A 19,106-nucleotide genomic window follows, 5' to 3' on the forward strand; every position below is an offset into this window, starting at 1 on the left:
CCACTCTTTGCTATCCTCAATCACTACCTCAACTCGGCCCGTTGAATCTCCCGAGCTCTACAAGTACATCTTGAGATACTTGAAATTTAGGGTTTTTGACCAACTTGACATCCTACGTGCAATCAATACCGAGCAAGCTAACATTACACAATTTCTTCTAGATTTGTGCAACAAATTTGGGGCTTTTTGATCTAGAGGCTCCAACACGCATAAGAAGGCAAATTACAATTGTTGGTTCCTATTGCGCTTGTCCTGAGGTAGTATTTTGCCAAAAATTCAAACTGTAAGATATAAATTTCTTCAATTTTTAAAAAAATTTGCAAAGAAATTTGGGGCTTTTGCCCGACATGCATTCCAAGGTAGAGAACATGTGTTACAACAACATTATCTTGTTGCATCAGGCAGATTTGGTAGTGAAATTCGGGGAGACTCCGCATTAAATTGCTGTAATTTGTCTTTTTGGGCATGCATTTCCAGGCAAGTGTGGTACAACAATGTATAATTGTAAATTGTATGCTAAGTGCTAATTTGTGCAACCTTGGGCACATTTGTCAAGAATTGTGATAATTTGGTACTTGCATTCTAATCCCGTGTGCAGATTTTTGGTACTCAGCAAAGTACATTCGATACTTCAGCTTCATGTATTTGGTTGCTAATTTTTGTGCATCATTGGCAGCTTGACACATCAGGGGCAAAATGACCAAAACAACATCCTTCATGTCATCACTTAGGAGGACAAGTTTGACTGCACCAACTACCCTTTGTGGAGTTTCATGATGCATAACCTTCTTGTGGCAAAGGATTTGTGGGACTATGTTGTCAGAAGTGGATGCAACAATATAAGCGTGAAAGAATGCTGAAATAGACTATTGAACACAAGACATAAGAGAAAGAAAGAGAGAACACACAAGAATACTGCAAAAAAGAGAACTCAAAGGAATGCTCGGAAAATGGAATCCATATACCAAACGCAAGACAATTGTGTACAATAGCGAGTCACTGGCTACATGGGCACTGGCACCAACTCCTCTCTCCAACAAGACCATGTGATGATTGATCTGACTAAGGAGGAGCACAAAATATAAAGGCCATAAATATGCCCTAAATAATAGTTGGTCAGCCAACATTAAATGTTGGTCGATTGGCATCAAAATGCCCTAAAATGACATAAATAATGCATAATAAAAATATCCAAAATATCAAGCATATGCCTAGTCCAATCTGGCATGCACAAACTCACACACGAGTCGACATATTACTAATACCCTCTCTCAGATCATGGGTGATCAAATACAATACAATGATACAATGATAATGACTCATCATAGGCCATACAACAAAGAACCACCAAAATAGAACCATGGATACCAAAGCAGTGGGTAGTCAAGCCACCACCAAGTTGCCTCAAAGAGAACCTAATATTGATGTTGATCGTACTAGCTCTTGAAAATAGAGAACCATAGTATCTCTCTATGTCTATCATCCATGTCTTGTAGTAGCATACATGAGTGTCAAGGGAGGGCTGAAGCAAAAAACGAAATTTTTTGCAACCCCTTCCTACTATACCCTGCAAATTGAAATAAACACTCAAAAGAATGCTTCAATACCTTTGAAGGAATGCCCTGAGGATGCCCAAATGGGTCGGGTAGGTGCTCGGGAAACTGGGGAGTAATCGAAGCTTGAAGGAGTCGGATATGGCTGCCAAGAGTAAGAACCAATGGTGTAGGGATTTGAATGAATGCTGAAGGGGCCATGAACCAAGCTCAAATGCTCAAGCAACCATGCTCTGATACCAATTGAAAGGTGAGAAGAATCAAAGCTTGCATGGGAAAGCTATGGCGGGAGAGTAAGAGCAAGAGAGAGAGAGAGTCACAATGTGGGAACTCCAACAGTCACAATGTGTGACCGGCCTTCCCTTTATTCATCTATCACTAAAAGAATAAAGAATAAAGTGACGCTGATGAGCGCCCGCCGCCTGGAGTGTACAGGCGAGTACTATTAGTGTAGTAACAAACGAGCGGCTAGACGGAGGCACCTTTACCCCCAACATTTAGCACGACTGTCAAAAATGTTGACGAACATACGTGACCATGGATTTCTTGCCTTTGGCCAAGAATGTCAAAGTGTCCCCTCATGTGAGCTCAAACTAGGAGCCAAGCCCACTTAAAACTGCTAACTCTTTGCAATCCTTGCGCAAATGTCCCTTCTTACCACACTGATAATATTGGGACTTCGACTTCTTTTTCTTATCATCCCTCTCTAAAGTTGTAAGGGCCTCAATGGAACCACCAGATTGTTATAGAAGCCTCCCTTGTAAGCGCAAAGATATCTCATGCTCAAGTAGCATCGAGAACATTTGTAGAAAATTGACAGGTATCAAGCTCACAAGGCATTGGCCACTCCAATGCCTTGTGAGCTTGTAGGACATAGTCCCCACAAGCTGAGCCTCTAAAAGGGTGGACTACATGTGGCAAAGCTGGTTCGAAACCTATATGACATGAAGTAACAAAGACTAAATAGTGTCCTTAGGCTCAAAACTTCATACATTGAAGTTGCCCATAAAGAGTGATAGTATGCATAGGCGAAGGAGCCTAGTACAACATCTAAAGCTTCACCCAAATCGTAGGATATGTCTTGCAAGTGGTGACTGTCAGAAGAACCTCTTTGGAGATGCAACAAAGAAGGGCAGAATATGAACGGGTATCATCAATATCCCATGTGAGCATAGCCTCTTTATAGTTGTCCTCATCAAAACGTGCTAGAAGAGGAGCAGGACGAACAAGATGCTCACAAGCTCCAAATACAAAGTACCATTACTATTTCTGCACAAACCAAGCTTTCATGACAGCACTCCATGTGAGATAATTAGGGCCATGTAATTTGTCATCAGTGGAACAATAGGGAGGAGCCATCTGGAGAGGATAGGAAGAGAAAATAAAGGAAAGAAGAGAAGAGAAAGAGAGTACAACCAGCCAATGGCATAGACTGCACAAAAACGGAGTTCACAAGCAGTGGACACAAGCTGATCAAAAAAATTGACTGCAAAGGATGGAGTACAACCACCAAACACTATCAAATAGCAGAATATGCTGTTGCCCAACCTTGAGAAGTATTAAATGCTGTAAACACAGCAGCTGTCCATGAAAACACAGATAAATCAGCAAGAAAATAATTAAAAACTGGGAAATGCAGACAGCTGAGACCAAAACACAGCCTCCAGAAGGTGGGGAACAAGGCAATGACAGCAGACAATAGTCACCAGATCAGCATGATGAAGACTTGAATTCAGCAGAAAAATATAGTAGAGTAGGAGCATAGATCCTGAAATCTAATACCATGTCAGAGGTGGATGCAACAATAGAAGTGTGAAAGAATGTTGAAGTAGACTGCTGAACACAAGATAGAAGAGAAAGAAAGAGTGAACACAAAACAATGCAAAGAAGAGAACTTAGAAGAATGCTTGGGAAATGGAATCCATATACCAAACATGAGACAATTGTGTACAACAATGAGTCACAGGCTGCATGGGTATTGGCACTAGCTCCTCTCTTCAATAGGACCTCCAGGTGATAATTGATCTAACTAAGGAGGAGCACAATACATACAGGACATGCAGGGCATAAATATGCCCTAAATAACAGCTGGTCAGCCAGCGTTTAGCCAGCATTAAATGCTGGCTGACTAGCATCACCCCTCCTAGGCCACCAAAGTTGGGGAGGTGCTTCTGGGGGGTCTCACACATAGTCAAAGTACTCTACTAGCATCCATGGCTGGATCGGAGAAGTATGCATCTTGATTGAAGCACTATCTTCACTTGGGCTTCATGCTCTAAAACCGTCAATATACCAAGTCATCATCAAAGTGTACTAGAACAAAATCCTAAAGGTAAGGTCGGAATATATCTTGAATTAGCCAATCGAAGGTTGATTGTGTATTAGTCAATCTAGAAGGCATAACTAGAATCTTTGGTAGCCATAGTGTGTATTAAAGGCTATCATGGAAATATCTTGATCCTTTATTTTGTTTTGAAAATATCCTAACCTCAAATCGATATTGGAAAATAATTTAGCAGCATATAGTCTATCCAAAAGTTCATTAATTAAAGGGATAAGATACTTGTTCTTGATAGTCACCTAATTTAGCCTCTAAAGACCAATTTAAGGATCAAGACATGATTGTGACTATTAGTGGCATTTAATTCACCATGTAATTTGAGAAAGCAAACTTTGTGCATTGCCAAAGTCTCCCTCCCTTTCTTATGCCTCTTGGTTTTCCACAAAATTTCCATAGCCATAAACATAAAAGTATCAATGCCAACCATTGTGGGTAGATTACAGGAATGATTCTATGGCCAGCATGCAAGCATGCACATACACACGTGTATGTGCATCTGATGATTTACACATACAAATCATAAGCAAATATTGGATAATCAGTACCATGACAACAAACTACATACTTGGCAGGCAACCCTGTCACTGCGCACACCAAGGCTCGTTTAGATCCTACAAACAAACCACTATTAGAAAAGATGTATTGGATTACTAAGAACATAAAGGAAAGCCAAACTCTGTACAAAAAATCCAAGCTATTGAACCTTGACCAGATTTGCGAGGTTTTGCATGACTAAACAACCCTTTCGCCATGGCATCAGCTCCTATAAACTCCAAGTAATTTTTGCCTGCCATAATTAACTAGCTATTATCCGTATGATATAGTATTCTACCACAAATAGTACTGTCGTTCAAAAATCTGAGAAAGTCGCTCGTACTAACCATCTTTGGAATAGAACCGTATTTGTGGACCACTATATTCAATCTTATGAACAATAGCCTTCTGTTTGACCTCCTCTTCACGTGCCAGCATTCTTTCTAAGTTTTGGCGATTTATGATTTCTGGAAAACCCACAAAGATCAGATTTGGTTCATGCCAAGTCTCTATACACAAGAAAATCCTGTGCAGGATTATTTTCTGACAGCAAGTACAATCCAGCTACCTACTGCTGTAGACCAAAATTTATAAGCATCTAAATATCTGGCTATTGCAAAATCCAAGTAATAATGCTCTCCCTTAAAAATTTGAAAACAGGAAAAGAGTACATTATCATAACTTTTCAGGAGTTTCCATTATTGTTCACTATCCACATGACATGTTGTGGTTCTGCCTCGGTCGCTCTCTTTTTTTAAAAATTTCAATTGCTCAAGCACTAAAGCATCAGCACCAGACAAAGGCATGAAAACAATGAATTCAATTTACAGATATGAATAATAAGACAATAATGCCAGCATGGATGAGAGTGCAGATGCAAGAGAACTCATCCAACAAGGACAAGAGCCAAAATGATCAAATAATGATTTTAGTAGAGTTAAGCTTAAAAAAGGTGCATTGCACATTAAACCTCATTAAACAACCCCAAAACACAAATGCACAAGTGTGCTTCGGTGTCCCATAAGCAAAACCCTAAATTTTGGTTGGTTCCATCTCTATAAACAGAAAGTGCACTAGGCCACTTGCATCCCAATCCTATCCCTGTTCATAATCAATCTACCAAACCCAATGGCTGCCATGTTCATCTACTGGCTGCTGCCCATCATTTTCAGGTGCAGTAGTGTCCAGCCATGCAACCTTAGGGAAGAATTGGTCCACTAACTGAAGGGTGCATTTCCATTGTGACACAAAAATACTAGTCAAATGCTGCACTATAGGCCATCTCATGGGCTATGCATTGATGCCCTTTGATCTATGATCCGGGCTCCCTAGGCATTTAAATTGTCATTGAATGTAGTTGTTGCCCCTAGTGTCCTAAGCACTAAGTGGCACTAGGGTTAGGGTTTCCTATGACGGTTAAGCCATTAGGGTTTCATTTTATTATAGACTTGTGCCTCATTAGCACATAAGTGTGGCATCATTTAGTGTGATTGCCTTGAGCGTTGTACTCTCTCTCACTCATTAATACACTAATTCTCATTCGTGATTGAGTATCATCGTGTATCGATTGATTCTTTCATTCTCATTCATTTTCCATTAAATTAATCACACAATTGCTCCACGCCTCGGCCAATAGTTGTTAAGAAACATGGATCTTGAACTTAGTTTAGCTATGGAGGCTTGAACTCGTAAACAAGAGACATGAAGAAGACTGATGATTAGATACAAACTTTTACTCAAGTGAATTAGGTTCCAAGATAGATTAGCTTGGACTTATAAACACAATCTTGAGTGGATAGAGTTACAGATTCTAAGTACAAAGTACAATAGCATTCATTCAAAAAAAAAGTGAACCAAGTACATGCTTTTATAGCTTTCCAACTTCTCCACTGTCCTCACTGTGCATATGGGATTCAGGATAGCTCTTCTTGGAGCCTATATCATTTGTCTATTTCTCAACACCCCCCCTCAAATGATGGGTCCCTACACTTGCTGGCTTTTGCCCCCCCTTCATGATAACATGGCCCGGAAGACTAGCTCATAGGCAGCCTAGTCAAGTTAAAGCTTGAGACTTTACATCTTGGCAAGGGTTGTACAAATCAAATTCACTAAGGAAAAGAAAGATCCACTATGGGAAAAACATATGAAAGATACAATGAAAGTTCTTCAAAACAATCTGTCAGAGTTGTTGATGGTAGTGGAAGCATATTCTTCTTCTTCTCTTTCTTCCATGTATTGGTTCTGGTGATGATCACTTTGCAATTGTTGGGCTCTCTTCTTGTGGAAACATTCACTGGCTACATGGCCAGTCTTACCACAATAGTGACATGTAATCCGATCCTTGTTATTGTTGTTGATGAATCCTCGACCTCTTCCTTTGGGTCTAGTAGCTCCTCTAGTGTATAAGAGGTTTTCCCTTGGGCTAGTTTCTTTTACATCTTTGCTTTTAAACTTGCTTTCTTCATCAAGCAGTGAGTGCTCAATATCTTTGAGTGAGAGACTCGGAACATTACTTGAGTGGACACAAGGTTCTCATATGGATCCTTGTTTACACTTGCAAGCAGTACGGCTATTGCTTCGTCTTCATCAATATTCTTTTTAAGAGATGCAAGCTGAGTTTTTAAACTCTTAAGCCTTCACCATTAAATTTTGCTATATGTTCTACTTCAGTCATCTTAGTAGGAGGTCTTACCACAAGAACTCTCGGACAGTGTCTATCCCTTTACAAGAAGATTGAGATTTACAAGTGATTTGATAATTTTAAAACCATTACATAACTTGAGAATGTTCTTCGAAATTGGAATCGAAAGATGAGTTACTCTTGAGTAACTGAAATATTCAAGTGCCAATAAGCACTATTTGAGTATCAATAGATACTATATCTTTGAAGATCTTGATATTTTGCTCGATGTTGCTAGGTAATCCTTGAACTTCCCTGGATCCTTCTAGATCTGTAGTAGGCTTCAGAGATAATTTCAGAGTGATCAACGTCACTATTGATGATGCCAATAAGAAAAAGATAAGGTTGCCAAGCTTTCTAAGTTCTTGGCTATGGCTTCCACTGTTTAGGGTTTCAGACAGCCCTGGTTTTTTTGCTGTAGCAGGAGCTTGGCGCAGCCATTCGAGCTGAAAATTGGATGGGGAATACCCTATAGTATAGGCTTTAAATGCCCCATACAAGCAGGGCGAATCACAGTCTCCAGACGTCGCGCAGGCTGTACGACTGCCACAGGGCGCAGCAGAGACAGCGAAGGCCGATTTCTGTAATGTTGGGCTCTGAGATGGACAATCTCGTGCTTTGATGCAATAGGGAGCTGCGCTGGGAGCAGAGGAAGAATTTCTCAGTAGACACCTTAAGCTGAGATTGCCTGTATGATGAGATCTGAGAGCTCCACTGAGGATAGGTACAATCTGGCTATGGTGGCCAAGAAGAAGTGTGTGAAGATAGAGTAGGAGATGAACTCAACCAGTTGTCCTGAGCTAGGGTTGAGCTATGATAAGCTAGAGAAGTTGGAGAAAGGGCTAAACTGAGCTCACCATAGCTCTGATACCATGTTAAGAAACATGGATCTTGAACTCAGTTTAGCTATGGAGGCTTGAACTCGTAAGCAAAAGACATGAAGAAGACTGATGATTAGATACAAACTTTTACTCAAGTGAATTAGGTTCCAAGATAGATTAGCTTGGACTCATAAACACAATCTTGAGTGGATAGAGTTACAGATTCTAAGTACAAAGTACAATAGCATTCATTCAAAAAAAAAAGTGAACCAAGTACATGCTTTTATAGCTTTCCAACTTCTCCACTGTCCTCACTGTGCATATGGGATTTAGGATAGCTCTTCTTGGAGCCTACATCATTTGTCTATTTCTCAACAATAGTGGTATCAGAGCAAGGTTCCTTCATCGCTCTTGCCATTGCTCGCAATCATTTTCCACGCAGTCATTTTCATTGAGCATCACACCTCCACTGGCTGCCACCCGAAGCCATTGCCATTGCGCCAACTTTCATAGCATTGGTTTTCAACCCCCCAACTAGTGGCCCTGACGGTCGCACATCAGCATGCTGCCATTGTCAGCTCCAATTAGTCTCTTCGGTTCACTAGCATCCTTGCTAACAGGCTCCAGCATTGCCATTTGCCTTACGCCTTGTCGCTTGCCTTACGCCTTGTCAACTAACCAACCATGTTGAAGGAACAAAAGAAGAAAAAAGAAGGAAAAAAAATTGTCACCTCACAGCTATAGTTTGTGGCAATGTCTGGTCATTAACCCCATCCCCTTTTGTCTGCCACCCTATCAACACAGATTGCCACACTCCTCTATTCTTTCTTTGTCATGCCAACCTGAATTGTTGCATCAACATCAACCATCTACCGCTTTGGGCCCTACACATTTCTTGCCATGTCAACACAATTGAGCCCTTGATGCATGGGATCTGTTTGCCTTTTGCAACACATCCCTATTGTGTGGTCACCGTCTTCACGCACTGCCCTGATCGCCACAAGTCATCGCATCACCTACTAACTAGGCATGTCAGCCACCGACAATATGCCGCCTTACGCCCGACAGCCTTGACATTAATTAAAATCGTTTTTTAAAAACAATTATTTCTCTCTCTCATTTTTATTCCAGCAGGCCCTTGTTTATACACATCTGCCCTACCCAAGCACAAATTTGGGTCAATTTGGGTTTTTCCATCAAATTTATCCAATCTTATCCAAGTTCAAAAAAAAATTCAAAGTTGTTATCAATTCCACCAAATTCTTCATCAAATTGAAAAAAATTTGGCATCGGTCATCGCCAATTTTGGGTATTTTCATCAAATAGGCCCAATTTTACTCCAATTTTGCCACCAAATTTAAAGCTTTTTCAAAATTTGGCATAATTCATCCATACTGAGGCTCAATTCATCATTGGGTGTGACATCTGACATTCTTCTGGTGAAAATTTCACAAAAATCTTTGAATTCCTCTTCAAATTTTGGACAAAATTTGGGGCTTTTTGACATTTGCACTCAATTTCACCCCAATTTCTTTAGAAAAATTTGGGGCTTTTCTAAAATTCATCAAATTTCATCAATATCGAGGCTCAATTCACCTTGATATGCGGCATTTAGCATTAATTCATTAAAGACTTTATCCACTTCCTTCAATTTCTCTTTAGTTTTTGGATCAAAATTTCGAGCTTTTGCCCAATTGCACTACAAGGCCCCCAACATTTGGGACCTTTGCCTCAATTCATTTTCTTGGCTCTTGATGTGCTCAAAAATCATATTACTTGGCAGTTGGCCCTGTTTTATCTTGACATTGAAGACAAATTTTATTATTTCGGCGTATTATTGGGTGAATTTTCAGTATATTCTGCAATTATTCACATTATTGGAGTAATTTCAGCCATTAATATCTTATTTCAGCATATTGCTGATTTCCGCCTTGATCGGGTAATAGTTTATCTTTGAACAGCAAGAAAACAAGAAGAAAAAAGTATTATTCTTCATATAATTGGACTCCATTGAGACAAGTAGCATCTCTTGTATCAGTAACCTATTATTATTCAGGCATTTATTCTCTCTCTTCACTTGGAAATTATTATTTTATTGCTCATCATCACTCATGGCCAACAATAATAATGATTTGTTTACTAACATAAGCAACTTGACGACATTCGCATGGAAAGAGGTAATATGGATGCCTATCTCACTGGCCTCAAAGATCTTATGGAGCAATTATTAAATATTGATGAAGTTGTTCCAAAGGGGGATATCATTATAACACATGTCCATATATTGGATAGCTTTTTCAACACTTTTGGTTTGAGGATTGCAAGCCCATGTATAAATCCTTGGAGCCTAGTTCAAATTCACTTTTGATGATGGTAGTAGATCCTTTGATACTACTTTATATCAGCAAGCTATTGGATGCTTGATTTATCTATTTCACATGAGACCCGAACTTTAGTTTGTTGTTCCCCAATCAAGTAAATTTATGCATAGCCCTTCAATACTTCATTGGCACGCAATGAAGTGTGTCTTTTGGTATCCTAAAGGCACTCAAGATCTTGACCTTCTCTACAAGGCTGATTCTTTACACTTTTTGTATATATTCTGACAATGATTGGGCTAGATGTTCAAATTCTTGTCTCTCTCATAGTGGCAATTGTTTCTTCATAGGCACATCTCTTGTTTCTTGGTTCAACAAGAAACAAACAACAATTGCTACTTAAAGTTGTAAAGCTAAGTATAGAGCAACATTCACAACCACAATGGAGCATATTTGGCTCCGCAAGTTACTTGTAGGTCTTCATGTACAACAGATGGCTCTAACACTTATCTACACTAACAACCAGAGTGCTTTGGCCATTGTGTAGAACCCAGTTTTCCATGCTCGCAAAAAGCATATAGAAGTTCATTACCATTATATTCGTGAGCGGATGTGAGCTGGAGAAATAGAGTTGTATTACGTATCCACTAAAGATAACTTGGCAGATCTTTTCAAGAAGATTCTTCCTCCACCAAAGTTCCTAGCTTTTTGACAAGCCTTGAACTTGATTACATTTGTTCCATGATTAGACATTTGTTGTATTGTCATAGGTGACTATATCCATCAAGATGAATATGTGCAACTGTGACTACATATATAATTTTTTCTGGGATTTTGTTATTATTCCTAGTCAATCCACTCATTTCATGGTGGGGGGTTTATAGACCATGAGGAATCTAGTTCAAGGCTTGCCAAAAAGCTTGGAACTTTGGTCGAGAAACAACCTTCGTTAAAAGATCTATCAAGTTGTCTTTAGCGGATACGTAAGACAACTCTATTTCTCCAATAAACATCCGCTCATAAACATAATGATAATGAATTTCTATATGCTTTCTGCGAGCATAAAAATTTCGATTTTGCACAATGGCCAAAGCACTCTCACTGTCAGTATAGATAACTGTCAAAGCCGTCTAGTGCACATGAAGATCTGCAAGTAACTTGCGGAGCCAAAAACACTCCATTGTGGCTATGAATGTTGCTCTGTACTTGTCTTCGCAATTGGAAGTAGCAATTATATCTTGTTTCTTGCTAAACCAAACCAAGAAACAAGAGATGTACCCAAGAAGAAGTAGTTGCTACTATGAGAGACATGAGAATTAGAACATCCATCCCAATCACAGTCAACATATCCATGCAAAGAGAGTGAAGAATCAGCCTTGTAGAGAAGGCCAAGATCCTATGTGCCTTTAAGATACCGAAAGACATACTAGGCATTTAAACTATCATTAAATGCAATTTTTGCCCTTGTGACACTAGGGTTAGGGTTTATTTTAGGGTTTGCTATGACGGTTAAGCACTTAGGGTCTCATTTTATTATAAATAGACACTTTGTGCCTCATTAGCACATAAGTATGGCATTATTTAGTATGCGATCGCCTTGAGCATCGTACTCTCTCTCACTCATTAATAGACTAATTCTCATTCATGATTGAGTATTGTTGTGCATCAATTAATTCTTTCATTCTCATTCATTTTCCATTAAACTAATTGCACAATTGCTCCATACTTGGGCCAACTGTCAAAGTGCAGCGGTGCGGAAGCGTAGGACTGAGAGAGAGAGAGAACGCAGAGAGAGAAGGGAGAGAAAGAGACAGTGTACAATGAAGATCTGCTTTATAAAGAATGCTGAATACAAAGATATACACGGGCGCAGTGCGCTGGACTGCGTGTCTCCACCTCGACGATGCGACCTGCTGTCCACCTCGAAGTCTGCTGCAGTCTGCACTGTCTGCTGTCTGAAATCTGTGAACAGAGACAAAAATCTGCACGGCACCGGTCTGTAATCTGCGACAGAGAAGAATGGGCAGACTGTTGGAAACGTCGGCAATATATAGCCGAAAAACTGCCTGAAATGGGGCGCCAGAAATAGGGCGCAGCCTGGAATAAGTCAGCTGCAGGCAGTCGGACTGCCACGTGGCAGTCCGACTGCACAGTCCGACTGTGCAGCAGCCTGCTGGTCCGACTGTGCAGGCCTGCCTGCCCACCAAACAGGCTATGATCTCTAACACCAACATGCACAACATCCATGCCCAAAAAATAGGAAAGTTAACTGTGGCCCATTATCTCAAACATGGAGCTAAGTTGTGTCTTAATGGAAGGGATAGGATCAAAGGGGAGTGCTTTGGCAATGAAGTGTTTTGGTATGCTCTCAAATGCAAAGCTTTCTTAATCAAGGCTTAGGTGTCAATAAATAGAACTCAGGTCTAATACCATGTAAGAAAATGCTAAGGCAAACAAAGAAGGCATAGAGTGTCCAACAAATACAATAACACAATCTAACGAATGCTCTCGAATCTAAAGCTTTCTTAATTAAGGCTTAGGTGTCAATAAATAGAACTTGCGTCTATCATCATGTAAGAAATTGCTAAGGCAAACAAAGAAGGTGTAGAGTGTCCAACAAATACAATGACACAATCTGACAAATGCTCAATGAAGGGAGGGTATGTAGAATAATTGGAATGATACCATCTCCGGCCTCCATGTCTGGAGGATCAGGGTTGAGATTAGTTGGAGTCCAAGATGCTCAAAATAGCTCCAAGAGTGTGTCATACCTGCAATAGATCCCAAAAGCAACAGCAGCAGTCCAACAATGATGACATGGGAACTTGCCAAAGCTGGGGCAGCAGTCCTCAAGGAGTGAAAATGCAGCAATGGAAGACCTCTGTAGGGCAGCAACAGCAGCATGTCACATGCGGTAGGCAACAGCAGGTATAGAAAGCAAAATGTAGGATAAAGCTATCCTCGAACAGCAGCAGCAACCCCAAAACAGTAACATTCCTGATCAACGTCAGCTCCAACAACGGCACACTATCCAAGCAATAGTGATGACGATGATGATGATGATGATGAGAGCAACAGGAGGTCACGAAGGGGCTGGCAGAGAAAATGCACTGAGAAGATGATGGTAATGACCAGCACAGAAAAGAGTAGGCAATTATGTTAATGAAAAAGTCGGGTAATGGGAATAGGAGTGATCAGCCCATGGCCACCCATCTATAGGGCTTTATGAACCATTTGTGTACCCCATTCAAAATAAAGGAAATTTACCAAAATGGCCCTATTGTATCATGGATTTTCTAAACAACCCTTGTAGTTTCCTACAAGTATTGATTTCTATATTAAAGTCATAATGACAACTTCACAAGACCAATTTAAGTTTTCAAAACTATGAGGGTCAATTTCGGAATTTCTCAATAGCACTGTTATTTTGAAAATTTTCCCTGTAAAATATATTTTCTTTCTAAATTAATCAACTTTGGGGCTATTTTTGGAGCAAAAAAACTATAACTAGTTATGTTTAAATTCAGGCATTAATGTAGGGCTGTCTAACAACCATCATCTTGTGGGAAATGACTTAGGGATCCCAAGTGCAGAAAACTACCAATGATTGATGCCAAATGATAAGGAGAAGATACCAAGCAGTTACACAAGCAGGAACAAAGTCAAAAAACAGCAATTCCTAACATGGAGGAGATTCAATGATGGGCAGTCTAGTACAGCAATGTAGCCATCAGGGATGATGACCAGTAGAGGAACAGGGAGAAGAGGCCAAAGTGCTGAATGGCATCAAAGATGGCAAGTAGCAGGCTGATGTGAAAACCTGATAGATGATTGTGGCGGTTATAAAATGTGGCAATGACTGCAGGATGCCAAAGAACCAACAGGGCAGAAGCTCCCAGACTGATGGGCAACAAGGTGGCAGCTGGAGTGGAGATGATGATGCTGATGATGGTAATGATGAAAGATGCACAAATGAATGGTAGGAAAGTTGGCACTGATGTGGGATGAAAGTGGCAATAATCGTTAAGTCCCTTTATAGAATTTTCTAGGCTATTTGTCCTATTAGTTCTATAAAATCATTTTAATGAAACAATTCTTTTTGGGACTGTTGAGAGCCAAAAAAAAAGTGATAAATCCATGGCAATTTCTAGGTGGCTTAACATAAGGTCTAGCTGCTTGTATGGATGAGCACACGCACACTAGATGTAAAGAAATACTCCTCTCTATAGTTAACAAACGCAATCATATGACAAAGCACAGACTAATAAAAGAACTTAGTAGGGTCAAGGTAACTCAAAGATAATGAACACTAAAGATGAATGAATGAATAATGACCAAATACAGTGCTCAATGTAGCAAACACACTATGTAAGGTGAATATTGAACCTCAAACTCCCTTGTTTCTAGGACCGGGGCAAAGAGTATGAGCTGGAGACATAATCTAATGGATCCCGAATCACAGCAAACAGCCTCCAAATGTGTTTGGCAGCACCAAACGCAAATCAAATGAATCTAGATCAGTGCCAGCCCCCAGGCGAAGCAAGAGAGCTTGGAGATGAAGCAGTCTGATGAGGAAGGCAGTAAATCTGCAAGCGCAGCCAGTTGAGGTGACTATGAGAGTGCACATGGGAAGACGAACACGAAGATGGAAAGGAAAGAGAAGAGAGAGACAACAAGAAAAGAAGAGAATGAAATGATCATTTGCATTGAATTTGAACACAATGCTAAATACAATGGTGGACTAATCAACCCCTAGATCATAGTAGAGGGGAGTTTCGAGAACAGGGAAACTAGAGTTTCGAAGTTTCGGCCAAATTTTGGAAACGGGGAAACAGTGTTTCAGATTGTACACTAAAATAAATATTGTATTATGTGGGTATGTAAATACATCAATGTCTACAACATGTACCCAAATTTCATACAAAACTTTTGAGTCGATATTATATGATTGAAATCATGATTCATTACACATGTCACGACTCACGAGTGAAGATTGAAGAGTCAAGGCTCAATGGTTGAGACTTAAGACAGCCTAACACAATTAAGACTTGATTTTCAAAACTTAAGGTAACAAATGGATTATAATTTATGACTCATGAATCATCTATGATCTAAAGAGCAGTGAAGACTGACATCAAGAACAATGAAACAAGAATCAAGATGCATAATAAGTGAAATCAAGATACAATGATACATGTAACTACATGTGAATAATTAGTTAAAACTCCAAAGTCCAGTGAGCACTAAGCATTGTGTACTAGTCTCTAGACTCTAGTAACTACTGAGTAATAAGTATCAACATCAATGAACCACTAGCAACTGTAGTCTGGACAACAAGGTCCGATGTCTTCGTTGGGACGCATGCCCAGAGGTCTTTCATGCATGTTACGCTCCCTAATTTCTCCAATCCACAATAGTTGCACCGCCATTTCTTTGGTCCGCTGGAGCCCTCGTATCCCTTGATTGGAGTGACGTGTTTCCAATATGGATCCGGCGCCATGATTAACCTTTAGGTAATGGGAAGAGGTAATGTGAATAATCAGTTAAAACTCCAAAGTCCAGTGAGCATTGAGCATTGTATACTAGTCTCTAGACTCTAGTAACTACTGAGTAATAAGTATCAACATCAATGAACCACTAGCAACTGTAGTCTGGACAACAAGGCCCGATGTCTTTGTTGGAATACATGCCAAGTGGTCTTTCATGCATATTACGCTCCCCAATTTCTCCAATCCACAATAGTTGCACCGCCATTTCTTTGATCCGCTAGAGTCCTTGTATAGAAGAAGAGAAGATGATGATGATGAGGAGAAGAAGAAGAAGAAGAAGAAGATGATGATGATGATGATGATAATGAGAAAAAAGAGGAGGAGGAGGAGGACGACGACGACGACGACTGCTTCTTACAATTCCATGAGATAGCTCTTGAGCCAAGGGAGAAAGCAAAACCTATAATGGAGTGTCCAGACTCCACGTCACCTACGTAATGTGAGTTACTCCATCCAACGAGACTGATACATGATTGTGTAGGATCGAGTTCCCTATAAATAGTGCAACATGTGCATAGCAGCTCTCCAATGAGCCTAAATATAAGTCTTCATAAAAGAAGACAGTAAAGCCACCATGAAAGAAACATCCGGCCTAGTATGGATGTGTCAGAGTGCAATTAATACAAAAGCGTATGACTGGACTGAAAGAAAATGAACACTAGAGAAGAGACAGAGAGGAAAGAGACAGTACAATGCAAAAATTGGCAGTTAATGAATGCTGAAACGAAGAAGGCAAATGTATATACAGGCCGTCGAAGTATCTCCATGAACCAATCTCTCTCTCCACCTAAAAACGACAAGTGAATAATGATTGAACCAGGTGGCCTATAAATAGGCATGAATAAAAGCAGTAAAATAGTCAGGTTGGAACTCCCAGAGTCTCACCTCACATATGTCCTGATAGTTGGTGTAGGGTCGGTCCTAGTACTCGCAACTCGAGCAACAACTCGATGGCCCTACGCGAGCGTGAGACTCAACAGTCAATCTCCTCTAGCTCCATATAAAGATCCCTGAAGATGGTCTCCTACTTCTCATTTCGCTCCTTGCTGACACTCTTCAAGGTAGCCCCGTCTAACTTGATGTCATCAACATTTACCCAATTGAAATAAAATGATATTTTGCATATTTAGAATCTAACTCATTATTTAGAATACGTAATAAGTGGAACACAACTTGTTACTTCTAAGTTCTAACTTACATGTCTAGCCATGGGCATCTCATGCATAATTCGAAGCATACGCAAGTTAGAGCGACAATAAATTAGTCGCTCTAAGTGCCGTGTGCTCAACTTGTTTTGGATCTTGGTGTGCATGAGAGAATACGCTGACTAGTTTCTCTCACATGTACAAGTTGAAAAATTCAAAATGTTTCAAAATTCAAATTCAATGATCACACAATAATTCAGCTTTAGGTGACAACTTACAGCATAGTGTCGGTAAAAGCGATTCCTCTTTGGTCACTATTATTGATGATTTTTTGTAAGAATGTTGCATGCTGGTCTTCAACCAATGCCTTCGGTAGGTAGGCATCTCTATTGGCTGCCAACTCTTGATCCATGAAAAGAAGTGGAGCTTTATAAGCACGATCAGCCAATCTGTGAATGGATCTTCTCATCCACTTTCATATTTTCTCCACTAAGTAAAGGATGTCATCGCATCTTAGCGTGGCATCCAATATGTCTATACTACATTTATAAAAAAAAAACATTTAATTTAGTCATTCGAATCTAAAAAATGAAACAATTTGCTTTAAACTTAATTAACTTATGCAAAAACAAATGTAGTTATCTTGGGTCCTCCATATCTAGTACTCTACATACCTTGATCTATTCAATCACCTCCCTCATGAAGTGCATAAGAAGCCCCAAGGTAGTGCCCTCCATGTTAGTTATGTGTAGAACCCTATATAAGGGAGGAATAGCAATGACTAGCGCTTGTACATCATTCCAAAATGTCTCTTTCCAAGCAAAGCCTCTGAATGGCTTTTCCCTCCTCCTCGCTTGAGAGTGGCTCCTCTTGTAGCCATGCCTTGAACTCCTCCGAGACCATGGCTCGTCTTATAGTCATGCCTTGAACTCTTCCAAGACCATGGCTTTCCCCTCCTCCACGCTTGAGAGTGGCTCCTCTTATAGTCATACCTTAAACTCCTCCAAGACCATGACTTGCTGAATTTTGTTTTGCACATCATATAGTCGCTCTAAAAACAACCACATGGCAGTAGAACGGGTCTTGGAGGGCTTCTTTAATTCTATATCACTGTAGATGTGCTATAGCCAAGACATTTATCTTCTTCATGACGAAATCTACTATGAGACAAGCATCCCCAACAATCTTCCTTACCCATTCCAATGACCCTATGTCTTCCATGAGGCGATCAATGCAATGGGTGGCACATGGGGTCCATACAATGGAAGGAAACTCCTTCAAGCAAGTGGCCTATCCTTCGACAATTGGAAGCATTATCGATGACTACTTACACCACGTTGGTCACACCATGAAAGAGAGGATAGGTTTGAGTTATAATGGAATCATGGATCATGGAGATAGAGATTTATGAATCATGATAGAGAATGAAGAGGTAGAGGTTTATGAACATTGAAGAGACAAAATGAACTATGATTTATGAATATTGAAATATAAAATGAGTAACAAATCATTGAATCATAAACCAAAAAAAAAAACCTCGATGATAGCTTGGTGAATATGTGAGTATATGAATGCACCCATAGTTCTTTGTCCTCTTTGCTCAACATACAAGGATGTTGATGATATCTCATTTCTTTTGATCGCTCCATCCATCGGAAAGTATGGTGCAACTATCCATCCGGCACACACGGGCTTGAGAGATTTACCGATTCTCTCTCTGTCCTCATCAAACTTCTCGGTCCACATGTCATTGTAGCTAACGCCATACCACCCCTCGCATGGACCAACCACGGCAATGGCTTTGGCCATTCTCTTCCACCTATCCACTCGAAGCAAGTGGAATGGGAGATTACACTCAATGATCTCATCTGCTACGGATTGAGGGATGGAACAGCATGGGTTGCATTGACCACCCACCTTGGTCAAGTGGATAATGAGCCTCGTTATGCTACTAGTCATCATCTTCCTACCAAACTTGCAAGTCCAACAATAGCAATTTGCACTGCCCAAGGCCTTCACAAGATTTGTAGTATAGAGACCAAAAGCTTCATGAAGAGGCTTCAACATTGTGGGTAGGGATAGGGAGAGAAAGAGGGAGGTGGATAAAATGAAGATAGAGGGAGAGAGTGGACAAGAGATAGGGTGAGGAGAGGAAGAGGAGGTGA

The 19,106-nt window shown here is 40.2% G+C and overlaps 1 protein-coding gene across 1 annotated transcript in view; it reads right to left on the reverse strand.

Annotated features, from left to right (window-relative positions):
• The window catches only part of SWC2 (DNA binding protein SWC2), a 72,800-nt gene that overhangs the window by 12,222 nt on the left and 41,472 nt on the right, over positions 1–19,106 (reverse strand). Inside the window, exons 7-9 of the mRNA XM_087695481.1 lie at positions 4,776–4,895; positions 4,598–4,681; positions 4,460–4,505 (exon numbers count right to left, since the gene is read on the reverse strand). Of these exons, the coding sequence (XP_087551607.1) occupies positions 4,460–4,505; positions 4,598–4,681; positions 4,776–4,895 (250 nt within the window). The remainder of the gene's footprint in view (positions 1–4,459; positions 4,506–4,597; positions 4,682–4,775; positions 4,896–19,106) is intronic.

This window comes from Lygodium microphyllum, chromosome 16 (genome assembly GCF_053477565.2).
Source record: "Lygodium microphyllum isolate KBCC chromosome 16, Lygodium_microphyllum_v1.1.10, whole genome shotgun sequence".
NCBI lineage: Eukaryota > Viridiplantae > Streptophyta > Polypodiopsida > Schizaeales > Lygodiaceae > Lygodium > Lygodium microphyllum.